We start from the raw sequence: 26,975 nt of genomic DNA on the forward strand, positions 1-26,975 counted from the left end.
GCATCTCCTCTTCTATTAAGACTGGATAAGACAACCCAGTAGGAGAAAGAGTCCCAAAAGCAGGCAAGAGAGTCAGAGACAGCCCCTGTTCTCACTGTTAGGAGTCCCATGAGAAGACAAAGTTACACATCTGGAGCAGAGGGTCTAGGTCAGTCCCATGCAGGCTCCTTGGTTGTCGGTTCAGTCTCTGTGAGCCCCTATGAGGCCAGGTTAGTTGGTTCTGTGGGTTTTCTTGCACACACAATATTTCTTTTAAAGATTTATTTACTTATTATGTATACAGCATGTGTGACTGCAGGCCAGAAGAGGGCACCAGATCTCATTACAGGTGGTTGTGAGCCACCATGTGGTTGCTGGGAACTGAACTCAGGACTTCTGGAAGAGTAACCAGTGCTCTTAACCACTGAGCCATCTCTCCAGCTCCTACACACACAATATTTTAACATTAATCAGGTGATTCTAGAAAATTAGTAAACAATGAGGAATCCCAGGAAGGTAATGCTTATAAAACATGGCCCTCTTTTATTTATGATTATCCCAAATCCCAGGAGAGAGTCTTACTAAAGAATACAAAGGTCAGAGATAAAAAGGTCCTGCTGCTGAGGTCAGCTTTTTCTCTTCCAATTTTTGTCCGTATTAAGTTTCTCTAGGTCTTGAAGGCATATCATGATGTGAACCCAGCAGATCCCTTACGACAAAGCCAACCCACCAAACCTCAGGTGTGTGCTGCTGTGGAGAAATCTCTGAAGGAGAAAGGCGAACCACCCTGGCTCCCTCCACCCAGTGTTCCCGTAGGTCTTGGTGCCCTCTTTGGCTAAAACGCTACCGTGGGTTGTTCAGAAATACTTTTCTTGCAAGTTCTATCCCTGTCGCTGAGAAAAGCCAATGTTCAGTCCACCACAGACTTAAAAGACCGGGATGTAGTATTGGCGGTCATTCTCGGTCAGCAGGGAGATCTCTGGCCACTCCCTGAGAGGCTCCTCAGGATAGCAGACTGCAAAGTCTCTGGAGTTAAACTTGAACAGCCGGAACACTTTTATCTTTACTTGAAGGGAATACCCGAGTACAAACATGTCAATCTGGGGATGAGATGAAAGCGAGGTCACAGACTGAATTATACACTCCCACCAGGATGGGGCCTGCTACGGTTGATGAGATGATCCACTTTTGCGACAGAGTAACTCGAAGAGCAAGTGGGTGTGACTTAGGGACAAATACCCATGGTGTGGAAGGAGGGAAGGACCATGTCTGGGAGACAGGAAGAGAAACTTCAGAAACAGGAAGCCGGAATGCCCAAGCCAGGGCAGGGGCTCACAGCTTCAATCCCAGCACTGCAGAGGCTGAGGCGAGAGGACTTCTGTGAGCTGGCCAGTCTAGACTGCATGGTGAGTTCCAGATCAGCCTGGGCTATAGAGTGAGACCCTGCCTCACAGGGAAAGGAAAAGGAAGGGAAGAGACGGGAAAGGGAAGGGAAGTAAATGAGAAATGGAGGATGGAAAGGAGAGAAGGGGGGGGGGAGGGGAGGGGAAAGGAAGTGAATATGAAATGGGGGATAGAATAGAAAGGGGAAAGGGGGAGGGGCGGGAAGGGGAGGGGAGGGGAGGGGGGGAAAGAGGGAGGGGGAGGGGAGGGGGGGAAAGGGAGGGGGAGGGGAGGAGAGAGGGGGAAAAGAGGGAGGGGGAGGAGAGGAGGGAGGGGGGAAAAGGAGGGGGAGGGGGAGGAGGGAGGGGGAAAAGAGGGAAGGGGAGGGGAGGAGGGAGGGGGAAAAAGGAGGGGGAGGGGAGGAGAGAAGAGGAAGGGGATGGAGGGGAGGGGAGAGGAGGGGTGGAGAGGAGAATCGGGGGGAATGGAGGGGAGGGGGGAAGGGCAGAGGGGAGGGTGCTTGCTATTGAGAACTGCATTGCTTTCTAACCAATCTGACGTCTTAGTGAGATGTCATCTGATTGACCACTTCTTTTGGACAGGAAACAAGTCAACAGAAGACCTTTGTCATGGGGAGGGGCTTTCTCTGACCTTACAGCTGGTTGTTACTAACTTCTGTCTGTAAGACTGATCTGGCTTTCTGAGTGGCCTCTTCCCAGTTAGACTCTGTGTGGTCACAAGACTCTCTGAACCAGCCCTCCCTGGTCCAAGGGTCCTCAGACTCACAGGAGCACAAGCCCTAAAGGGCCACCCACAGGTTCAAGGACTGCCAGGTCATCCCTGGATCACACACCGTGAGTCCCACTCACCTGCTCCAATCCACAGGTGTCCCCTATGGAGTTCAGGTGGTTCATCATGAAGCTCAGAGGATCTGAGGAGGACTCCCTGGAGAACAGGAGTCTGAAGAGGCTGGGGATAACCTTGTTCATCTTCATTTGTTCGTACACTTCTGTGACCTGGTAGAGCATGATGAACTTCAAAGCTTCGTACAGTTTATACTCCAGGATGGCGTCGGAGAAGAGGACGTTACACATGCTCCCTCTCTTGTGATAGTCTCTCATCCCACTAAACTCGGTCCACTACAAATACAGGGCTAAGTGTGAGCTGAGACAGGCAACCAGGAACACCCAAACCATTGTCCAACTTGTAAAGTACTAATAAGAGAAGCCGAAGAGGACAGCAGGAAGGCAGTGGAGGAGAGCAGAATTTCACATTTCCATGTCTACTTTTTGGGACTCTTGGAGTCTTTTTAACCATAAGTGTACCACAATGGGCTGAATGTTCACCTGCCTCCCCAAACTCATGTGTTGAATGTCTCAGTCTAGTGAGACAGCCCAGGAGGTGAGGCCTTTAGGTGGTGACTGGCCTCTGCAGGTTGGAGTCCTCATGAATGGGACTGATGTGCCTCAAGAGGAAGCCAAGCAATTTCTGGCTCTCCTTCTGCTGTGTGATGGCAAAAACAAACAAGTAAACAAACTGTCCACCTGTTGATAAACTAGAAAGAGGGCTGTCACCAAATACCACTTCCTGCTCGCCTCCCGGCCTCAGACTTCCAACCTTCATAATTGCAAGAAATAATCATTGCAGTTTATGGCATAAGAGAAGCCTGAGCTACCAGAATAACACACAAACACCCTAGTTTTAGAATATGAAACAAAATAAAATCGCTTTTCTCAAAACATACCACTGCTAGGCAAACTATCAACCATGACAGTTCTCTAAAAGTGCCTGGGTTTGGGGTCTTCCTGAGGCTATGCCAGTGACGAAGAGTGCAGGCTAGCTAAGCTCACTGCAAAGCACTTAGGTGGATTAACTCACACCCTCACGATAACCATGCAGGGTATATACTATTCACGGTTCTTCAAAGAGAAGAAAGCTATGACTCAGAAAGCCCTGTCCCCCAGATAAGCCAGCCAGTAAGAGATAAGCTCCACACACTTTCCATCGCCCCAAGTCTGCGTTGTTATTAAGTCGGGCAGAGCTTTTGGTCTACTTACTGCCCCTGCTCCATCCCTGTATGAGCAGGATGCTTGCAGAAGGGCATTTATGAAGGCTGGACTTCGTACCACATTGGAAACAAGGTTCCCCGTCATGTGCCTGGTCTCCAGTGCAGCCCCTGAAGCTTCTACCCCACAACAGACCAAGTCACCATCACATAGAGCACTAACTCTGGCTGACTACTTGGTAGGAGAAAGCAAGCCACGGCCACCAGCAGGAGGCCTTCTGCACTCAGTTTCCCTATGACACAGGATCCAGCCCATATGACAGGGAGCTGGCTACATCTGAGATGGATGCTTTTTGTTTTTGTTTTTTCGAGACAGGGTTTCTCTGTGTAGTTTTGCGCCTTTCCTGGATCTTGCTCTGTAGACCAGGCTGGCCTCGAACTCACAGAGATCCGCCTGCCTCTGCATCCCGAGTACTGGAATTACAGGCGTGCGCCACCACCACCCGGCTGAGATGGATGCTTTTTATCCTCCATATTTTTTTTAAATTTTCCCTCAACACTCACCTGCATTTTCAATAACTCCACACATTTCCGTAACTTTCCAAACACATTGGAACCTGTGTACTTCTCAGGTCCAAAACTGTACTGCTGGATCCAGTTACAGCCTTGAGAAAAGAGCAGTTTTTCAGGAAGCTTGAAAAGGAAGTAGATGCCGACAATGATTAGTGTCTCAATGCTTAGCACGCATGCTCTGGAATGCAGCGGCGGTGCACAATCTTATCTCATGCAGCAAACCTCGGAAAGACTACCATGTCAGTTACGTAAAAAGCAACAGTCATCTTTGCTTTAGATTTGTGAATTAAGTGATTTTGAGATTATACTCTAAACAAAAATCTAAATCTAAGATTATGTCCAAAGAAACAATATTTTTGGATGAGACACCATATGCCCTTGATGTAACCCTTTAGAAACCATGCATAATGAAATGACTTAGAAAAGCAGGGCACACCAAGCAGCGGGTGGCCACACCATGGTGCAGTATGCTTCCCAACCTGGCTGTCCCTCATCAGCTGAGAACAGACTCAGCCAGCACTTCCTAGTTTTGTTTGTTTGTTTGTTTGTTTTTACTCTCTTGCCTCAGCTTCCACTATAAAAGCACAACAATGTTATTCATTTCACAGAGCTCCCAATTAAATTCTGAGAGATGCATAGACTAGACTATGGTGTCCATAAGAACCTATTCCACTGTGAGTAGTGAAACCATATCCCACAAACTTGGGGGATGAACACAGGATTTCTGTCATATTCTTGGTGCTAGTTAACAAGAAGCAGGGCTAGCATACACCACTTAATCGACAAGTGTCTGCCATGAAACAGAACCGCTGAAAGGAGATTTAGAGAAAAGACACCAAGGAGACATAGCACATGGGACCATGTATGTACACTTCATGTTTCTTGCTCCACCATCCTAAATTGAGCATACTGCACTCAAAACAAGAAGTCACGTTGTTCATCAAGAATATATGTCTGGGGCTGGAAAGATGTCTCAGCAGTTAAGGGTACCTGCTGCTCTTCCCGAGGACCTGGTTTAGTTCCCAGCATCCACATAGTGGCTCACAACTGTTACTCCAGTTCCAGGGGACCCATTGCTCTTTCCTGGCCTGCTCCAGCCCTACATGCACACGGTGCATCGACACACATGCAGGCAAAATACCCATCTATTTAAGATAAGAAAAAAGACAATATACCGCCGTAAACTATTAAGAAAATGATAAAATAAACAAGACTGGAAGAAAACGTTTGCAAATCACATATCCAATAAAGCCCTCATATTCAAAAATACATAAAGGATTTTCAAAACAATAAGAAATCAACAATCCAATAAAAAATGAACCAAAGATTTAAGTTGATAATTTCCCAAGAAGATGCTCTGGACTGCAAACAGGTACATGAAAAGATACTTGACAGGTATTCATTAAAAGCAAATGAGGGCTGGCAGGATGGCTCAGTGGGTAACGGAGCTTGTTGTGCAAGTTTAATGATCAGAGTTCAGTCTCTGGACCCCATATAGAGATGGAGGAGAGAACTGACTCCACAGAACTGTCCTCTGACTTCCACATGAACCTGCATGTGCCCTTCCCCCCACATCTCTCTCTCTCTCTCTCTCTCTCTCTCTCTCTCTCTCTCTCTCTCACACACACACACACACACACACACACACACACACACACACACACACACACACGAATAAGAAGAAACAAAGTATACCTATAGTAGAATGGCTAAAAACAACCAAACCCAACAATACTAAGTGCTGGAGACCACGTGGGACAGCCACAACTCTCCCTCTATACTGGTGGGCATGCAAAAAAGGCCATGCAGGCTTAGGGAGGAATGTGGCAGTTCCTCAGAAAGTTAAGCACATACCTCACTCCCACACCACACATCTAACTCCTGGGCATTTGCCTAAAAGAAACAGGTATTATACCTACAAAATCCCTTATAAGACTATTCCTTATGGCCAAATTCATTGTTGCTAAGCACTGGAAACCATCAAGGATGCCCTTGAACTGTGAGTAAAGTGAGTTCTGTTCATATAAAGGACTATCACATCAGAGCAAAACGATGACTTCTAAATTTGTGGTACAGCATGGAGGAAATGCAGATGCATGTTGCCATGGGAAGGCAGTCAGATTCAAAGGGCTAAGATGATTCCATTCATATGACATTGGAAGCAGCAAACCACAGGGACAGAAAACAGATTAGGAATTGTGTAGACCAGAGGTCTGTGGACAACTGTCTACAGAGGTATAGATGAGAGTCTTGGGGGTGGTGACTACATTCTGTACACCTTTGTTAATAAACATTTATGTTGGTTCATGTAAACAGACCTCCTTACTTAGGAGGAGACCTCTTGAGGACAGAGGTCTCTTGAGAAAAGCTGAGAGCATTAAAATGAACAAAACTGGGAATATCAGTATGCTGAGATGGCTTATATCTGCAAAACAACTAGCTAAACTGACAGAGCTACATGACCTGTCAAGGCTTCTTCAACATGAGACTCATGAGCACAAAGCTACCCAGCCAGGACCGGTAGCCCCCAACATGACCATGTTCCCGGTGGAGAGCCGTACCTTCACGATGTCTTTTTCTTTCATCCACGGTGGAAAAGAGAGACCTTGGCTGAAGATCTGGAACAACACGGACCGGAGAGCATCGTAGTTATCTCTCTTCACTGGCCGGACACATTTAATATGGTACCTCCAGAATAGTTCCTCATAAGCCTGTCAGTATGCAAGCATGGTCTCAATGAACTCCACTGCATCAGAGGCTGGTGAAAGTGAGCTCAGTGGACAGTTTCAGTGAACACACTGAGTGAGCATGTTTCCAGAGGGATATGGACACCAAAGAAGGTGTTGGACTCCCTAGAGCTGGAGTTACAGGTAGGTAGATAGGTGATGTTGATGCTGGGAATTGAACTCAGGTCCTATACACAAATTGCAAGTACTCTTAAAGAGCTAAGCCATGTCTCCAGCCTCTTATTTTTAAATTTCATTGCTATAATCATCATTACCACTACAGTATCATCATTACTATAGTGTGTGTGTGTGTGTGTGTGTGGTGTGTGTGCAGGTCACACAAGCCAGTGCTTAAATGGAAGTCAGAGAATGGACTGACAGACAGCAAGTGCTTTAACTCGGAGCCACTTCAATGACCCTATGCATGGAATTTTGTGTGTGTGTGTTCATGTTTTATGTTTTTTTTCATTTTTTTCATTATTAAGAAATTTTCTACTCCACATGCTATCCACAGATCCCCCCTCCTCCCTCTTCCCACCCCCCAGCCCTCTTTCCCAAGCCACCCCGCATCCCCACATCCCCCAAATTGAGGTCTTCCATGGGGAGTCAGCTGAGCCCAGCACACTGAGCCTAGGCAGGTCCAAGCCCCTTCCCACTGTCACCAAGGCTGATGCACGAGACTTTCAAAATGACTCTTACATGTATGGAGTCTGCCTCGTGCTGTTTTAGATGATTAATCTTGGAAGAGCAGGACAGGTTATTGGGACTGATAATGAGTCCAACTTAACCACAGAGAAAAAGTGTATAGTTTTAAGACCGCACCAGAGTACTTTGGACCTCTCCCTCCTCTTTTTTGCCCAAGAGAGGAGTGGGCAGTGCTGTTGGGGATTTTTACCAAGAGCAGTCCAATGGAACATTCTAAAACTCCTCCAAATACTTATGCCAGGGTGTCTGATCCCTCCAGGGAAGAGTCTGCATAGCACATGCAGAAGTTAAAAGGCCAGAGATGTGAAGACAGTGCAGTACTCCTATTTTCTCAAGTTCCAGACATATTGATTTCTAGCCTCAGTGCAACAAACTCTAGGTTGAAGCCTGTCCTTGTTAGTTCACCTCTCAGCTTGATTCAACAGCCTAGAGCCATCTGGGGAGAGGGAACCTACTTGAGGGGATTGATGGTATTAGACCGACTTAGGATATCTTTGAGATAGTTGTGATTGACAACTGATCTGGAAGGGCCTAGGCTACTGTGGGCAGCACCATTCCCAAGCAGGTAAGCTTGGGCCAGATGCTGAGAGCAAGCCAGTTAAGTTGGTGCCTCCATTGTTTCTGCTTCAGCTCTCTGCCCCAACTTCCCTCAGTGATGGACTGTGGCCTGGAAGTATAAGCCAAATAAATCCTCTCCTCCCCAAAGTTGCTTTTGGTCAAAATGTTTTATCACAGCAACAGAAAGCAAAGGAGAACAAGACCGAAAGCCAGCATCTAGCAGCTACTTGGCTTCTGACTTGGGCTGCAACTTGACATGACACCCCATTTGGTGCTGGTTGGCCTTGGGGTTTGGCAAAGCAGAGCTGAGTGCACCCTGGTTCTGACAGATACTGCCTGCCTTCCTTCACCCCCCACAAGCAGATGTACCTTCCGCATCAGTTTGGCACGGGGTGTTTCCCCTTTCCACTCTCTTGCACAATAACTGAGTAGATCTACTTCTGCCTCCACGCTGAGGTTTCCTGGACAAGACAGAAAATAAAAGGCAGCGACATTTCCCATTCTCTTCCTTTCTTTAGCCCTCTCTGCCCTTAAATAATAAGGAAACGTATGCACGAAAGCATTTACTTTTGAATTTTCTCTGCAGATATCCAATCCACCTGAAAGATAAAGGAAACAGTTATATATATAAAAACATTTTCCAGGGCAAGGGTGTTTTGAAAAGGGAAGACAAAAGGATGGCCCACCATTTCAGCCGATGCCCTAAATACAAATGCAGCCTTCTGAAGTAGCACAGGGACGCGGACAGAAGGGACACCGCCAGCATCACAGAAGCCCTTGCTATTCTCCAGGCGCTGCTGACGACTTGGCTTGTAACCAGTATCCAGGAGTGAACCTGGTCACTTCCTACAGAACAAACAGACATGCACATCATAGTTACACATCTGCTTTATGAGACATACGACACACTGGATAATTTTGTCCCCAAGTGTCTGTCATTGACTTATACACACATTTTTGTGAATGTACGTATATGTGCATTTGTGCACAGATGCATGTGTATATGAGGTACAAAGGTGTGTGTGTGTGTGTGTGTGTGTGTGTGTGTGTGTGTGTAGCACCATTCCTCATGTACCATTGACCTCCTTTGAGACATGGTCTCTAACTGGCTTTATAACCCCCTCCCCTCTGTACCTACACATTTTTAGAGCATTCAAACACTAAATCCAAAATTAAAGAACCATGTCATTTCTCTCATGGTCAGTAGTATCACACATAAAACAGCTTTTTCTACAAAATTAATAATCCACAATGTACAGAAGGAGTATGGGCTTCCGAATCCTGAATTCAAATCCTGTTTCCACCATGGAGCCTGTGTGACTGTGACAGCCGACTACCCTGATCTGAGTTCTCTGGACTGTAAAATGCAGGTGACCCCGCAGGGAAGGGGCGAAACGAAGTTGTAAAGCACCAGCACCATGCAGGCACACCCTCATTTCTGGCCCAGTACCTCCTGGATCCATGCCAGGTAGGCTCTGGTGACCTGTCACCCATTGCTGTTTTGAAGCATTATAGGCCACAGCATCCCTTGAGTCACACGGGAGTGAGCCAATGGGCAGAAGCATGGGTACCACTTTATCTGCTGCATCAGACACCCACCCTGATTCCTGGTCCAACAAGGCAAAAAAGTGAGGAGCAAGTAAGGGATCAGAGGGTAGGCTTGCAGGTTTTTAAAAATTATTTATTTTTATTTTATGGACAGTGGTGTTTTTGCCTGCATGTATGTCCACATGACGGTGTCGGATCCCCTAGAACAGGAGTTAATGGACAGTTGTGAGCTGCCATGTGGGTGCTGGGAATTGAATCTGGGCCCTCTGGAAGAGCAGCCAGTGCTCCTAACCTCTGAGCCATCTCTCCAGTCCTGGCTTGCAGTATTTTGCCGTGTCTGGGAGATTCCCAATCATTCTCTGCTTGAGCATGTGACAAGCTGAAGCACAAATGAGGAAGAAGACTTCTGAACGGTAGCCTAACCTCCTGGGGTTTGTTTTGAAATAATTTCCTCCACAGCAGATCATTGAGTAAAATTCCAGTGACTAACTGCAATAAATCCCTCATCAGCATGGAACCTAAGATTTCATCATTTTTTGGTCTTCTGGATATTTCATGTGTATTGATATTCCCAATAAAGAAAGAATTTACTAACAAATCAGGAAAAAAAAATACTACCAGCAAATTTTAAAATATACTTCTCATTACTTAAAAGAACATTTTAAAAATGATTATCTAGAGTAGTTATTTGATTGCTAAAAATCATTATATTACCTATTCCACAGATTAGCAAACTATATGTTTAAAAACCTAAAGCTGGAGTTAGTGGGATTGATGGCTCAGTGGTTAAGAGTGTGCTACATTTCCAGAGGACCCCAGTTCTGAGCATCCCTGAAATTCTAGGCCCAGGGGATCCAACACTCTCTTTTGGCCTCTATTGACACTTACACACACATGACACACACTCACACATACACATAAATAAAAAAAAAAAATGGGCTGGAGAGGTGGCTCAGTGGCATTTGAGTCTCAGCACTCACACTGAGTGGCTCACAACCCCCTGTAACTTCATCTCCAAGGAACCAGATACCTTCTTCTGGCCCGTGTGGACATCTGTACATACATGGCATTTACTCACACAGACACACATACGTATACCTAAGTAAAAATAAGAAAAATAAATCTTAGCAATTTAAAAAATAATCCTTAAAAAGTCTTTTTAATAGAAAGCTATCCTAAGTCTATAACATCTATAATTTTAGATTTTTACTAATTTAGATGGTTTTCTCCACTGATAATTCTGACACACACAATTACTTTTAGTAAATTCTTAAATTCACAGGATAAGATTATCTATGAGTATGTAACTTACGGTAGCTGTAAAAATATTTTTAGAAGATTGGGACACTACACATGATTTGCATGTATAGACCGACTCCTTCCTTCCTTTCTGCCAGTGTTAGGGGTTGAACTCAGTGTCTTGAACATGCTTCCTATCCTTGACAGCATTTTTTTGTAAAGAATGCCCAGTTCCTCCGCATAGCTGGTCCTGTGTGCATTACCTTCTGATGGACAGTTCTGCACTCTCTACAAACAATGCATTGGGAAGCCTTCATTACTAACACCCCCAAAGCAGCTTGTCTTTAAGGATAATTCGAAGAAGAGGAAACGTTGGCTCAAAGGATTTGCACACTGTCAGTTCTGACAGGTGCTGGCTTCCAAAACAGGTCAGTGAGCACCCTCCTGCCACTCTGAGAGGACCCAACCTTGGGAGGACTCTTTGGTGTAGGGTGTGTTTCTGAATTAATCAAGAGAAGGAGTTTCTTCAGTATGTCAGGCCAGTCCCATTCATTTCTTTTCAGTGGTAGGATCTGGCACGGTATCTGACATTATTCACAGACTGGTGCCCATGTGTATGTGTGAGGGGCCAGTAGAAGGCTTGCAGTCACTGCAGTGGGGACCAGGTACTTCCCTCAATACTCCTCATCGGTCAGATGCCATCTGAGGTGCAGCGGCATCTGAGGGGCCACCCAGCCCCTTAGGGTATCTCTCCTCAGAATAAGGCCTTTCCTGACAGCCCGTGAGAGCCAAGGGCTCTCCCCATGTTTGTTCACACCCTTTCTTTGCCTCAGTCTTTCTCGCCCACTTCCCCATCTCCTCCTCCCTGTGTCTCTTCCTCTCCCCTGTCTCTTTCTCTTCCTTGTCCTGTCCCAGCTTTCTGCCCTTATTCTCAAAATGAACCCACCCAGAAGGCAGCTTTATGAGCACCTTAGCAGGAAACAAGCTGGACACAGGCCTGCGCTCCTCATCTCCCTGAATGCAATGCGGCCACTACTCAAACTGGTGGGCTTCCCGTGACAGTTCTGCACATGCACACACTGTGCTCTGGTAGTCCTCTATTTTCTCCTGTCTTCCCTCTCTCCTCCCCATCCCTCATGCTCCCCTACCAGTCTTCTCTTTCACATCGTTTTTTAAAAACTTTTTACATATGAGAGAAAACCCACAATACTTTTCTGCTTCTGGCTAAATTCACTTAGCATGATGATATCTGGTTTCATCTATTTCCCTGAAAATAACATGGATTCGTTCTTATCATTCTAATGTGTGTATATACATATAAAATACATATTAACATTCTAATATATAATATATATTAACCTCCTAGTATATAATATATATTATTCATTTATAGGCCGAGAGACAATTAGCTGACCCCATATCTCACATGCTTACATTTTTTAGTTAAGTAACTCAGGCCAAGAATGGTGAAAGAGCATAATCTTGGGGGTTCTGGTGTGGGTACAAGGGAGTCATCCAGAGGTGGGTAGGAAGGGACTCTGCAGGGTGGCATGTATGAGGCAGACATGGCTGTACTGCCATGTAAGGATCTGTACAAGTTGTTCTCGGACAATGTTCCCAGGAGCTGGGCTTCTAAGTCAAAAGAAGAGCTCTGTCACTGTAACACAGTAGCTGTGAGTGTTCTGCATGGATCACCTCCTTCTTGCCGGTGAGCCCCACAGTGCCACAGAGGAGTCCCGAGTGCGCACAGGAACCTCCCACTACCTCCATCTCTAAATCTAGGAGAGAAGACAGTATAGAATGGGTCCTGGTCCACGACAAGTGCATCATACATGCTTGTGCATTTTACTGTCACAAGGCAGAAGGCACAGAACTGCTGCAGGGCTTTAGGGACATGTCAGAAGGGCTGGGTACAGTATCTTTCTCACGAAGCACACAACAAACACTAGCTGCTGTTTTCATTGTGGTTACTGTAATCACCTTGGCCTTGTAGATTAGACAACTGTTAGGGGCGAAAAGATTAAGCAGCCTCCTAATGGGAGTTGGCCAATAAATGGCAGAGCCAGTACTCAAAGACAGAGGCCGTGCCGTTCTGGAAGCCACCAGCCTGAGTGAGCACTTACCTGCCTGTCTTCCTGCTAGCAAGTAGAATTTTGACTAAAAGGGGGGAAATGAAATTCTTTTCTCAGAGCAGGAGAGATGCCTTGGTGGGTAGAAGCACTTGCTATGCAAGGATGAAAACCAGAGTTTGAATTCCCAGAACCCACATAAATGCTGGGCACCGTCACCTGTGCCTATAACCCCAGCACTGGCAAAGCCAGGGAGACACCAGTAGCTTACCTGCTAGCCAGCCTAGCCAAAACAGTGAGCTTCAGAATCGGTGAGAGAACTTATCTCAAGAGAATAAAGCAGTGATCTGCGGAAGAAGACACCCGACATCCTGCTTAGACTTACACACCTCACACCCACACCCACACCCACACCCATACACACACACACACACACACACACCTTTTTCTCATTCTAGGGCCATTAAATAGATGAAACTCAAAAAAGACAGAATGAAATACCACAACAAGACTGCAAACCAGTATGAGGACAAGTTTGATGAACTTCTACTGAGTCAAATGTCATTTCTCCAAACACAGTTGAGAGAGGGTAACATATTGGACATAGGAAGTTTCAGAGGGTCCCCTTTGCCACCAAAGACAGTTCTGCAATCACCACTAACTTCCATTCTCTACCCCAGAAGGGGGTCCTGCTGGGTCATGAGGGGGACTCAGGAAAGTAAAGAAGGAGAGAGAATTTTCTACCTCCACAGACACAATCATCCCACACACTGAAAGAACAAAGGGAAGGTGGGGTAGCTCAAGTTTGTCAAAGACAACCCTGGGAAGTGTGGGATGTGAGAAGAGGCTGGGAACAAAGACATTGCCAGGAATTAGGGATCTGATTCTCTCTCACATCTGTCAAGGGACAAAAAGCAAAATTCCCTTTCACACTTTTGTACTGAACCGCTGGGCTACACAATGCATTTCTTTTCTTGTCTCTCTTTTTTTTTTTTAAAACATATATATCCTGTGCATTCCCCAATTACCAGGATTAAAGAGTGTCCCCAACAATCAGAGAAACAGGCCTTAGGCTCCTTGAGAAATTACAGCAGGTACCAACATCTGACTGTACAGCCTGATCTGGGATCATGTTCCATGACAAGCGAGACAACTGGCTGGAAGTACAAGAAGGCACTGGGTTTGGGTAGGGTTTTTCTTTTCTTTTTCTTTTTGGTGTTTATGTGTGGTAAAATTCTTACTTTTTTTCTCCTTTCTCTATAACATATCAAAGCTGAAGTCATTCAAACATTCAAACAGGAAACCCAAAGGGGGGCGGAAAACACCATGTCCTGGAAACAAAACTAAAAGACACCGAAAAGCCCAAACCAAGCGAAGAACCAGCCCAGGGGCCTTGGGCAGGCCTCCTGGGCACGTTCCACAGCAACACTGGCTCGTCTCCAGACTTTCCAGAGCTGTTCTAGAGAATTCTTTGCTTTTACCTCCCCATGGGCTACCACAGTCTTCAGTCTCAACTACTTTCCAGTGCTAGGGACTGAACCATGCTTCATGCACACTAACTAACCAAATCCACTCCACCAATAAGCTACGTCTTCAGCCATCTCCCAGTCTCACACAGGCCAGTATCAGTGCTGTGGCTCTTCCTCTCTACACACTAACACCTCATCCGCATCCAACCCCATGACCCCCAAAGCAGCAGTGATATATCAAGGGCTGCTATCTAGGCCAGGAAGAAGTTAGACCATTTGAGCTAGAAGGACAGAAAAGGCAATGGTGTTTTCATGTTTGAGGCGGCAGAATGAGCACTGAAACAGATCAGGGTAAAATCTTCCTGTTAAAAAACTGTGGCATGTTATAAGACCACACTTAAATTCACAAGCAACAGATAATTCTCAACAGCATTGTGTTACGGTTGCGAGAAAGCTGTCATTCACTGACAGGGTAAGGTCAAGAGATTTTCTACTTTGTATTGCAGGTGTTAATTCTGCTCAATTAAGAAAGGCCAGCCCTTCCCCTAAGGGAAGCAGTAAAGCCAACTACAGGGCCATATCATTATCTCCAAGGAAGAGAGCCACTAAGTGGAAGGTTTTTATCTAGAAAGCCATGAGCAGTGAAACATGCAACCTACTCACGCTGGTAACACAATCTCCTCAGAGCCAGCACTCTTACCCTGGACTCCCAGTGAACTGAAAGTACCCATAATACACCTGGAAATCACTTCCTGACTGAGGTGGGGGAGGACTGCGTGTTTGCTTTTAAGAACACGTAGGCTGGAGCTGTATACTCGTTTGAACCTGCGTATCTTATAGGACTGTCAAAAGTGACCTATCATCTTAAAAATAAGTTTCATTTTCTCACTGTGGTAGTGTTTCGACAGCCCATCAGTGATGAAAACACAAAAGTTGCAGGTACAGACAGGCTGACATCAAAAAAGCAAGTAATCATTCCTTTTCTGTGTAACTGTGGAAGTGCAGCCCAGCCTGGAGAGACAACTCATTACGGAAAGAGGTGGGGGGGGGGCAATGGAGAGCAGGGATGGAATCTTGTCTTCAGGCTGTCATTTCTTAGATCCAAGGCTTTGACCAAATCCCACAGCCTAGATGGCCCTAAACCATTAGCACATGGTGATGAATCAAGGTTGGGTCAAAATGCAACGAACCAGCACTATCCCACCAGGAATTGCTCAGCAATGTCTTTGCTGCAATCGCCCCAGCACCCGCCATGTGACCAGGGCTTGGCTACCTCTCAGCTGGGAACACACTCGCTTTTGTAGACAACAACTCCCCTTTTCCGATCATTTTCCTATTGAGTCTATCTTCATTCAGTCAACACAGATTAGGCTGTTCCTACAGATCAGTCACTGTCCCAACAGCTGGACTGCACTGGCAGACACTCCCAGATGGACCTCAGACAGATGGAGCCCACTGAGGCAACCTCCAGGGGGCACGAACAGGGCTGAAAAGCAGCAAAGCATAGGACCAAGGTCAGGCTGGGAAGGCTTCTCTGGGCTGTGAGTGTGACCTAAGGTCAAAGGATCGAGGAGCTAGCAAGGCAAGAAAAGCAAAGAAGGTCAATGCCGTTGGCCAAGGTCCAACTATTACTGTGGTTCTCAGTGGACATGCTATCTTCAAAGGAAAGGTCCTGGCAGGCCTAAATCAAGAGGCTGGCACAGGATCAGCTCTGTGACCACAGCCTGCAATGCTCTCACTTGGAGTCATAAAGAGAAGGTGATTCCTTTTTTAGGATAGCTTTCCCTGTCTTCCACAGAAGTACAGACCCAAGGATGAGAGTTCTGCTGCATATCCAAGGCCTGAATCCAGCCAGCACATTAGGAGAAGAGGTCTCCCAGGCCTCAGAGCATCCTCAGTCCCCTTCCCGTGCTGCAGGCCTGCTCCATGCACCCTGCAGGTCTATCCTGCCCATGATGAGGGTCTCTTCTGTCACACTGCTGGCCTTATCCATACTGCAGGCCTGTTCTGTGCACCTACGATGGCTTTATCTACTAGCCTGGAAACTCCATCAAGGCTAGTGCTGAATCTTTTAATATTTCTTTTGTATTTTATAGAGAAAATAACTTTACCATGACTTCTAAGATTCAAGGATGGCTAGAGCTAAAGCACATGCCTGCCATGCATGGGAGCCCAGGTTCAAACCCCAGCACAGGAAAATAAGAATAAAATGTTAAAAAAAAAAAAAGAAACCAAACCAAAACCAAAACAAACAAACAAACAAAAACAACAGAGACAAAGAGTACCCCACTGAGCCCATATCTCTGCCTGGCCAAGTCAGGGTGTTAATCAATGTTTCTGAAATGAATAATTGATGATTCAAGGGCAAGGCTCAGCACTGGCTCTCCCACTCTAGGACAGAAGAGTTTATATGAGGGAAAGATCACATTGTGAACAAGCAGCAGAGAGAAAGCTCTTCATTCACAGTAGATCCAGGCATTGAAGGAGCTGTATCATACTTGCTTCATTTCGGAGGTGGACACACTGAAGCCCTGAGAAGATGAACACAAATCGGAACTTGGAGCCTATGTTCTGACTCGGGTGTGTGTGTATAGGGGGGTGCCCTTAACCCTAATTACATCCCTGTCTTCCCCTGAGCTCTTCTCTTGCCAAGCTCTGCTCTTGATGACATCTGAATTACCGCAGCCTGAGACTGGATCGTATGCTGCACAGGTGCAAACCAATGCAAGTCCACGAGGCCACAGATTCCCATTCCAAACTCTGCTATCAACTTCAAGTCCTCTGGATCAGAGCTGAGGCTTCATCTTCTGAAGGGAGAGAAAGGCCGGAGCCTGTAGCCAATGATCCTCAAGATGCCAGGTGGAGAGACGTCCTAGAGGACAGGCATGGCTCCTATCTCTTTCTCTCTCTCCACTCTTTCCCGAGGGTAGGGAGTCTGGAAGATTTGCTCGAGGTGCTCAGCCCTGGCCCTCCTCTCTGTGCAGAACTGAACAATCTGTAGAGAGGGACTATCGGCCCACTGTCTTTCTATGAATGCCTGGCATTTAGGAAGTGAGTCCCCCTAAGGGATAGTGAGAAAGCCACACAGACACATGGATCCCATCTGCCTCTGAACTGAATTAACACTTTCCTCACTCTCCGACATTGGTGCCCAGTCTGTCTGCATCACGTGTGCAGGTTCCCTGCTTGTGGAGCCGGGAAGGGCTCCCTGTTTATCCCTGTTAGGTCTGATATCACTGGTCTGCACAGGTCCACTCTCAGGCCTTAGTATCACACTGCTACCTTCTAATGTAATCACTTGTGAGCACGGCTACTGAAGTTACCCTCCGCTGGTGGTACTCTTCCCAGTGATCAGAATCGTTGGCTATTGTTGCTAACAGCTACTAATCTTTCTAATTGGCTTTCCTTTCCCAAATCTGCTTTTTATTCTGGAGTTAGTGTAGGTTGACATTTTTAAAAAATTGATAGACATATCATCTATTTTGGAAATATGTTCATGACTTATCTTATTGGTAGGAAATACCTGCGTCCTAACAGCCACTGAGTGAGAAATACAGACCCATGGACAAGGAGTTGGAAATGAAAGGAAGGGTGTGTCCACTATGGAACATTCCTAACCAGAGGCCTCAGGAACGGGTTCAGTAACCAAGAATACGTGTGCCAGCTCTCTGGAACACCCAACCACACCCTAGGACTAACTGAGAAGTCAAGATCTGTCCCAAGTGGGGTTCAATGTGATCCTCTTGATGGACTGCAAGCAGAAGACCCACAGGCCATCTCTTCCATTTTTATCTCTTCTTCGCCCAGGGACTCACCTACCTTACATACATCCATGTTGCTGGCTTCCATAAAGAAGCCGAAAGCTTCAAAGGCAAACTCACCAAGCTCCAGTAGAGCATACCATTCTGTCTACAGAGTAGCAACATCAGTACCACCTCAGGGCTTCTTAGAAATGGACTCTCGGGTGCCCCTGAAGCTGAATCTGTCCCATCAGGACAACGGGGAACAGGCATGCACACTGACGTCTCAGGGCACTGTTGTGGAACTGTCAGGCTGGCTTCCCCTGGGGCTGATTTACTGGACTGTGCCCATCCCTCCCTTGACATTCATTCCCAGGCGATTTCGATGGACTGCCAGTGCTGGGAAACAGCACAAGGGTTCCCTCCATCCCTGAACATTCCTGTCCCTTCAAACATACCAGACGCCAGTTAAACGCCAGAGGAGAAACAAACCCAGACAACTAGCACTGGCCAAGCACTCTAACTGCAGCTGAGTGGGTTTCTGCCTTGTGAAAGGCTCACTCTGCTCACGGGTCCACTGCTCTTTATGGAAGGAGCTATTCCTAACTGAAAAGGAACTCTTCCAAAATAGTAAAGGGGGAAGATGCACCATGGTTGGTGAGGCCCTGTGACAGGGTCCAGCTCACTCTAATTTTCCTGAGACTCTCCCAGTGTTAGCCCTGAAAGCCCCATTTCTGAGACATACCTGAGTTCCAGGCATTCCAGGATGGCTGGTCACCTACGGGCCCCCCAGTCCACCCTGGCTCCCTCTCCCCTGCACAGCCTTTGGTGCCTCCCAGCATGCCCCTACCCTACTTTGCTTGCGTTCTTCCCTCAGTCTGGAACATTCTTCCATGGCGTAGGTCACACTTTCTTCCAGCTCTCAATTCAAATGTCACTTGTCTGGCCGGCTGCCAACACTGGGCTTAGCAAACCCACTCTCTTCTGCAAGGCACATGGTGTCCTTTCCAAGCACTTGTCAGTTTACAGACGTGTTTGTATTTGATGGACTAGTTCCCTCCACTGTGAACATCTTAAGGACTCAGGCTGTCTGTTCTCTTCATGCTGTAGGCCCAAAGGAGATGGTTAATAAACGCTGACTGGATGAGCCAGTGCATGTGTGAGCTCAGGATCCAGCACTTAGGTCTCCATGGCACAGTCGAACCAGCCTGTCCTGAGTCTATTCTCTCCCTTCAAAGAGACAGAACACTGAACCTCAGTGGGGTCCATGGTTTCTCCGGGGGAAGGCTCATCCCATCCTCTCTGGATGCTGGCACAGCTGTGCTGAGTGGACTCTGCATGGAATATAATGCTCAACTTTCAGACAGAGAGTCATTAGCCAGGCATAGTGGAGAGCAGCTGTAATCTCAGCACTTGAGAGGCTTGAGGCAGGAGGATCAGAAGTTCAAGGCTGGCTTCAATCACATAAAGAGATCAACATTAGTCTCAATTACATGAAGCCTCAATCCAAAATGGAGAGAGAGAGAGAGAGAGAGAGAGAGAGAGAGAGAGAGAGAGAGAGAGAAGCACCAGAAAGGACTGAGCCGCTGATTCCTCACCCTTCTTCCTCTCTGACAACCGGAATGTAAGTGTGATGAAGGATGTTCCTTCCACATTTCAATTCAGAAAGAGGCCATGAGCATGGAAACCATGTTCAGTGTAGAAACACAGTAGAAAGAACAGATGAAAACCAGAAACAAATTGAAAACAAAAGGCCCTGGACTCTAGACACCACGGAACCCATCCCAGCCCTGGGGAGCTAGCTACCTCTGAGCGCCAACATGGAAAAAGATCTGTATTCGTTCATTTGGTGGTGTTCTGTTACCCCTCTGTACCTAAACCTAGCTTGGTGGTCCCTTCCAGCTTTGAATGTGCACGTCAGCCACCAATGCATTCCTCTTCCTTTAATAACACACCCCATGTAAATCCAGAGCAGGAAGTGAGAATGTGAAGTGGTCACCGAGCAGGAAGGTTTTAATGGAGTGGAATAAGGAGGGAACAGAGTCCAGCCCGAGAAAGTCAAGTGCCCTGCACCCCAGCTTCCTCCCCTGTGAACAGGTCTCAGGAGGCCAGCCTGTGACCCACCACCTCCCCTCTTCCAGAGACCTCTTCCTTTCAGCGTGTTGTGTATTGTGTTAGGGGGCAATCACACTGGTACGTGGGCATGGGATTTCAAATAGCTGTGAACTAAGTGGCTTTCAACTAAGCTCAAAATATCATCCAAAGCTAGTGCCACAAGGATGCCCCGGGTGTGGACAGAAGATCCATCCTATAAGCCGTGGTCCTGAATGCATTAGTTCTGCTAAAGAACCCTGCGCACAAGGAGAGAAGAACTAAGGTGGAGGGCTGGGGGGGGGGGGTTAAGAGGAACTGCTGTCAGTGAGGTTTGTCTAGAAGACACTGGAATCTTAAAAAGAAGCATGAAGAGGAAGACAAGGCAGAGATCAGCTGAGTGACCAAACTTGAGCTGACCAAATACTTAAAACACAAAATAGATGACTACACCACGGATAAATTATGACGGAAACTCTTTCAGTTGAAGTGATTTTTACCTTCATACTTAGAGGAAAGGATTCCCACGCTGGAGTCCCACACAGTCTCCGGTACAAGGCTGAGGGACTCACATCTGTATTACTATGCCCACTCATTATATTTCCATTGCAAGGTGAGCAGCTCACCTTTGCTGACACCAAGCAAAGTGACACCAGGCTGACACCACTGTCGTCTGCATGTCACTCCCCACTTCATAGGGAGCTGGTGGCTGACTGCATCTGGCTCACCATCTCTTCCACTTCCTCTTTCCTATCAGTCATTCTGCTCACTGCAGAACTGAACCTCTCCAAGCGGCCAATTCAGGGCCACTGCTTTCCTATACCTTCACATAGCCCAACAGTCAGCCGAGGTTTTCTTGTCACAGATCATAAAAATGTTCTCTTGGTGTACCGGGAGCTCTCCTAAGACTGAGGAACAGATTCTCTCAGCACCAGGCAAGCAAGGATTTAGTTCACTTCCACTAAGCTTGGGAGACGGCACAACATGGGACACACTCTAGTGCGAGCCTGGACAGCAAGCCTAGTGAGCTTCCGGCACCAGCTCGAGGACCACCCACAGTCCTGTGCCATTCAGAAACTGGCATGCATCTAAGAAGGTTGTCCCACCTCCACAGAGGAGAGGGAGCTCATCTCCATAAGCTCCTCTGCTTCCCCACCTTGCATGTGCATGTACATGTGTGTGTGTGAGTGAGTGTGTGTGTGTGTGTGTGTGTGTGTGTGTGTGTGTGTGTGTGTGCAGCCCATAAGCTGACATCAGGTGCCTTTTGTAATCAAGCTCAGGGACCCAGCTAGCCTGCATGACCGGCAGGCCCCAGGGATCTTCCTATCTCTGCCTCCTCAGCACCAGGATGACAGAAGCACACCACTGCTCCTGGCTTCTTAGTGTGGATCCCGGGAACATAAAGTCAGGTCCTCTTGCCTTCATGGCAATACCTATCAACTGAGTTTCTTCCCAGCTCCCTCAGCCCTTGGCTTTCAACGCTACGCCTCTTCTGTGTCAGCTGGGGAGAGCTTTTTGGAGGAAACGCTGCAGTCACATGGTTGAGGGAACAACAAAAGAGTTACTATGAAATTCATAATTTAGAAATATATCAGTCATAATATTTTATGTTCTGCACTTCCTGGAATTTTTATTTCCTAGGAATCCTGGCAACAGTAACGACAGATGGTGTTCTTTCATCTCTTGAGATAAACATAAACTTTTTAGCATCTTTTTAATTTAAACACAATGCCACCTGTCTGTTCTGCCTCCAATTAAACAGGGAAGTTGTTTGTTTTTTTAAATAGACTATGTCTGGGACAAAAGGGTACTGGAAAAATAAGAACACAAACAAAAACTTTCTTGCTAATTTGTTATGAAGAAGTATCAGTCTTCCATGAAATTAACCACAACCAAATAAATGGACACTCAAACTCAATTCTTTTTGAGACAGGGTCTCCCTGTGTAACCCTGGCTAGCCTGGAACTTGCTATGTAGAGCAGGCTGACCTTGATCTCATAAAGATCCACTTGCTTCTGACTCCAAGTGCTGGGATTAAAGATGTGTGGCACCATGCTGGTCACAACCTCAATTTTTGAAGACAGATTATCTAAGTAACTGTACATTCATCAGATGAGTCATGTGGACAGGAGAGAAAGGAGTACCTTGGGGTGAACTCACTGGTTTAATAACCCCTGAAATTGGTGGCTTTCAGTAGCCATATAGAAAGAACCATATAGCCATGGGAGGCTTGGAAGAAAAATAGTGTTCTAGTCTTTCTTCTCCTGTATACCCTGCCTGTAAGTCACCTCAATCAACACAGTGGTGTAAAAATGACAGCCCGGCCTTCCTCCTGAGAACAGGTTCAGTGTGCCTAGGAGGGCCTGGGAACTGCAAGGCTTGCTTAGGTAAACGCCAGGACTGTTTCAGAAAGGACCAGGCAGATGATGGTTAAGAATCTGTCATAAGCAGAGACCTGGGCCAGTGTTTGCCTCCTGAAGCTCCTGCGAACTGGAAGCCCCTCTATACATCCTACAATGGCTCCAAGTGTCACAGAACGATGTCTGGGAGACCTACACATTAGTCCATTGTCTCTATGACCACTGTCTCTGTGTTTAGCATCTAGAGAACACAGTACTCACCACTACTGTGAAGAGATGAGCACTATGCTGATGAACAAGCCCATCAGGAGCTCTCCCCAGCTCCCGAGGGCCAGAGAAATCCATCTTGCCATCCAAGGCAGGTAAAGGACATTTTCCCATTAACAACTACATCAGTCACGGATCTCTACCAGATAAAACATAGGCTTAAAAAAAGATACGTATCATTGGCTAATCATCCCAATAAATAAGAGAAGTGTGAAAGTGGGACAAGCAGAAAAATAACAACTATGTATGTTCCTTTTGAAACATTCAGAGAGAGAGAGTGAGTTTGTGTGTATAATGCAGTGGGGCTTCTTTTTCCCCTAAGAAGGGGAAACTACTTCAAAGAAGGAAACTACTTCCTTCTCTGTTATAACTAGGCCTGGGGACATCCCCAGCTAGCTATTCTTCTCAGGACAGTTACCAACAGCCAGAGCACCCCACTCCCCAAGCAGCTCCTTGAGACGAGAGGCTTTGGAGACATTAGCTCCAGAATACGCACCTAGCCTCAGTAGTCCTCATGGGTGTGAGGTGCATGTCTAACAGTTTGCCTCTCTCCATGAACACAGACAGGCTCACCATCTGAACTCACCCACCTGCCCCGTGACTACCTGTGATCATGCATGGAAGCAGGCTGTCTAGGGTGGGCATGAAACACCCGTTCCATGAACAGGGTCAGTGACTGGTAAAGGGCTTGGACATAAGGGAACCCAGAATATTTGGGATGCACCTTTTCATTGTTAGAAGAGTCTAGGTATGAGGTGGGAGATCTTGGCGGTTCCTTAAACCAGGGATAAACAATAAGCAACTAAATAATAGGAGGCAAGGGTGATAGTAATAACTGCAGTACTGAGCATTTTTGCCATGAGCCTCAAACAGTCAGGACATCTTTAGTAAATGTAATAAATGGCTCTAACACACAAGGAGTTATTTTTTCCAAATTTTGATCTAGCTTTAGAACACTTTCCCTACACACAATCTTACCTGCAACAGCAATATAATACAAATAATAGAAAGCAAAGCTGTTTCCAATGTGGCTGGCTTATGGGATTCCCCCATTACACCCTGGGCACTCTGTCTCTCAAGTCCAACCCCTAGGGTCCATCAAGATGCTGAGTCACTCCTCAGAACACAACTGAGAAGGCGTACATTGCCAGGAAACTCAGGGACAGTGGTGGATGATGCCACAGCAGCACCTCAACCCCTCCAACAAACAGTTCAGGACCATGAAGCAAGAGAGTTGGAGGCAAACGTAGGGAAAACACAGGTCATCCTCCAACACAGGAGTTTGGAAAGGTGCCGAAAGGTGAGCTTATTTCATAAGGCCATCGTAACCTTGGTGATGGTGCCTTCTCTGGGCTCTGAAGCACTGGATAAGGTGACCTTCAAGATGTCTCATCCTTGTCCAATATTCTACAGTGTCTTTCTGGTAATACTGTACAAAGATGTGTGTCCTGTGATTTTTTTCAATACTAAAATATGTTTAACAATAGTTTAAAGAGACTACCCCAACCCCCTTTTCAATCCCTAACAGTTCTGTGGGTTTTCTTCTGTTGTCTCTTTGGTTTCCGTCAAGGGCGACTTATTATAAGATAATAAGGTGAATCTATGTCTCTCCTTCAACAAGTGGTTAAGAGGTCGACTAAAAGGCTGTCTCCATCTCGGCTTGAGCAAGTGACTTTAAAAACACTGGGTCTTCCCCCGACACACACACAAATAGAAACAGCAAAGATGTTTGCTCCCAAGTCCTTAGCAGTTATATTTTGAAGGGAAATGTTTTTCACAACCTGATCCCTGAATCTCACCTTCTCCTGCAAACATACTGCAGACCCCACAGACTGGAGCACATGAGAGGACTCTCTCCCTGGGCTCACAGTTCTGACACACCTTACACTCAGTGCAGAGAAAGGAAAAATTATGTGAAGCCAGAGCAGGCATTTTGCAGTCTCACCAGCTTGTTCCTGCTGTGCCCTCACCTCTGTTTCCAACTTCCCTTTCTCTGACAAACTAAGGCAGGGAGAAGGGAGAAAGGAACAAAATAAAAATGTTCAACTGGATACACCCATAGGAAATATTTGGCTAATTCTATAATAACCCAAGGCGCATAGAGGTTAAAAAAATGAGTTCATTCTCCACACTTTTGAGGGAAGAGGTAAGTCAATCACAGACTGCTAAGCCGAGAGAGGCCATAGGTATCAACTTGTCGAGCACACTCATTTCACAAACGACTGCGTGTCCTGAATAGTTGTTAACTCCCACCCAGATACTCTAGGGTGGACTGATGTCCCTTGTGTCTTGACTCCTAGCACAGTGTTGTCTCCACTACGCTCAAAACGTGGCTGTGCCGGTTAGAAACTCCTGCTGGGACCTAGAACAGCAATTAAGACGCTCTCCTGGTGTCCAACTACCCCCACAAAAGCACCCCAAATGAGAACACCTGCTGCTCGGCTTTACTACTAGGCTCACACTCCTGGTGAGGTAGAGAGAAATACAGGATCCGGCATGTGGCTCATCAAACCTCATTTCCCTTGACAATTAGAACTCAAATCACCAACACAGCTGATAAACTCTAAGGTCTTTGGAGCGAGCGGAGAGACCACAGCCACCCAGTAGAAGCCAGAGCAGCTAAGAGCGACCTACTGCCATACTTGTCCCCTTAGTGCGTTTTTGTTTTTGTTTTTTTTTAAGTCAAGAGTGTTCTCTGCGGTTTATGAGTCTGGTTGCTGTAAAGGTGTGGGCCACATCCTCTGCAAGGCGCGAACCCCGGTAGCTTAGTTGATAACAAAGTCAATCCTCCCCGAGGACACCAACCGGCGGGTCCACGCGCCAGGGATGCTCCCCGACGGACCCCGCCTCAATCGGGGTCCCGGGAGGCTCAGATAGAACCCACACTGCCCCTCCGCTCCCCCAGCAAGCACCCCGGGTACCCTTCGCCCTCCCACGCCGCCGCGGCACCCTCCGGGAGACCCTGCCCACCTGCGGTGGTCCGAGCGCGCTCCCGCTCCCGCGGCGCGCTCCTCGGCGCCTCCATGCGGGCCGCGCGCCTCCACCCGCGCGCACCCTCCGGCCGGCTGCAGCCCGGCGGCCCCGCTGGCTTCCCCGCAGCCGCGGTCGCGAGCTCAGCGGCCGGGACAGCCGTCCGTGCTCCCGCCCTGGAGCGCAGACTGACGCGCACCGCCGCCAGTCAGGAGCTGGGGCGGGCCCTAGGGGGCGGGGCCTCCGTGCGAGGTCGGAGTGGAGGTCGCGGGGGCGTCGGGGCGTGGAGAGCTCCGAAACCCGAGCCGAGCGCTGCCGAGGTCCCTCCGGGTGCACACCCGGGACTCTCCAGGCACACCCGGGGCGTTCCACATGCTCGGATCCCGCGCGCTCTCCTGAGCGCCTCTGCGCCCAAGCCGACGAACTTGGAGGCTGATGGGCAGAGGGACCGATGGCCCTCCCCAGTCCAGGACACCGTGGTTCCTCGATTCCCTCTTCGCAAAGGAACAAACCTGTTCCCGTCCGCGCCGGAGAGCGGAGAGCGAGAGACTGGGATCTGGAGGCATCTGCCTGCTCCGGGACCTACTCCTTTCCTTTCTCTGTGGGTTGGCAGTACCCGCTAGTGCGTACTTGGAACTGTTTAGGGACGGAACAAGTGCATTCTTGAGGAAAGTGGTTCTATAAAATAATTTCTTAAAAGTTAAAAAAAAAAATGCAAACAGCTAACAGGAGAGAAGTAAATGACCCCCCCCCAAGACGTGATTCTTTTGCCCCCTCATTTCCTAATTTGATGGACCGCTCGTTCTGTTTTTCCCCCCAGAAGAAAAAGGGAAGAAAATTAAAATCCCGACGAGCACTTCCTTTTTCTCTTCCTTTTTCTCGAGCGTAGATGGATTCCAGATACAAACAGATTTGCATGTGGAATATTCTGGCAGCTTCTGGGAAAATAAGCTCCATAACTAAAGAAAGATGTGGAAACAGTCTGGAATTTAATTTGAGTTCAATAGCCTTGGGGCAATGTCAACAAGCTATTGAAACATGGGCAAGCCTTTCTGAGTCTCAGAACAAAGGATCAGAGGATCAGAGGTCCTCTCCTTTAGTCATGCCTCCTGTGAACCAAAGCCAGGCAATGAGGAGAACTGGCCCCGGACATGTGCTCTGGGCGTGTGTGCATTTTGCCTCTTAATGTATTTCACTAATCCTCACTCTGCTCATGAGATTGCTAGTGTTATCCCGGTTTACTGAGGTCCATCAAGTGCTGGTGCAGAATTCAAAATAATGTCTGACCTCAAA

The 26,975-nt window shown here is 47.3% G+C and overlaps 1 protein-coding gene across 3 annotated transcripts; it reads right to left on the reverse strand.

Moving 5' to 3' along the window:
* Window positions 1-395: 395 nt before the first annotated feature.
* Window positions 396-25,852, reverse strand: Otulinl (OTU deubiquitinase with linear linkage specificity like). Of its 3 annotated transcripts, none has more exons than XM_036207120.1 (8): window positions 25,683-25,852; window positions 8,616-8,775; window positions 8,497-8,528; window positions 8,299-8,390; window positions 6,502-6,558; window positions 3,932-4,060; window positions 2,232-2,501; window positions 396-1,079 (listed from the first exon to the last, which is right to left on the reverse strand). In XM_036207120.1, exons 1-8 carry the CDS (start codon window positions 25,735-25,737, stop codon window positions 906-908), a joined length of 969 nt encoding a protein of 322 aa, XP_036063013.1. In that variant the 5' UTR covers window positions 25,738-25,852; the 3' UTR covers window positions 396-905. The 3 variants fall into 3 exon arrangements, with proteins under 3 accessions (XP_036063013.1, XP_036063012.1, XP_036063014.1); XM_036207119.1 differs by having other exon boundaries at window positions 6,502-6,651; XM_036207121.1 differs by lacking the exon at window positions 25,683-25,852 and adding an exon at window positions 12,151-12,182 and having other exon boundaries at window positions 6,502-6,651.
* Between the last annotated feature and the right edge of the window lie 1,123 nt (window positions 25,853-26,975).

Source organism: Onychomys torridus, chromosome 15, assembly GCF_903995425.1.
Source record: "Onychomys torridus chromosome 15, mOncTor1.1, whole genome shotgun sequence".
NCBI classification, from domain to species: domain Eukaryota; kingdom Metazoa; phylum Chordata; class Mammalia; order Rodentia; family Cricetidae; genus Onychomys; species Onychomys torridus.

Excerpts from the sequence above, each read along its gene's own strand:
- Otulinl (XM_036207119.1), bottom strand. The coding sequence starts at position 25,737 with ATGGAGGCGCCGAGGAGCGCGCCGCGGGAGCGGGAGCGCGCTCGGACC. Across the intron at positions 8,776-25,682 it reads GCGCGCTCGGACCACCGCAG|GAAGTGACCAGGTTCACTCC; the intron begins GTGGGCAGGGTC and ends TTTGTTCTGTAG. Across the intron at positions 4,061-6,501 it reads AAGAAAAAGACATCGTGAAG|CTTCCTGAAAAACTGCTCTT; the intron begins GTACGGCTCTCC and ends TTCCTTTTCAAG.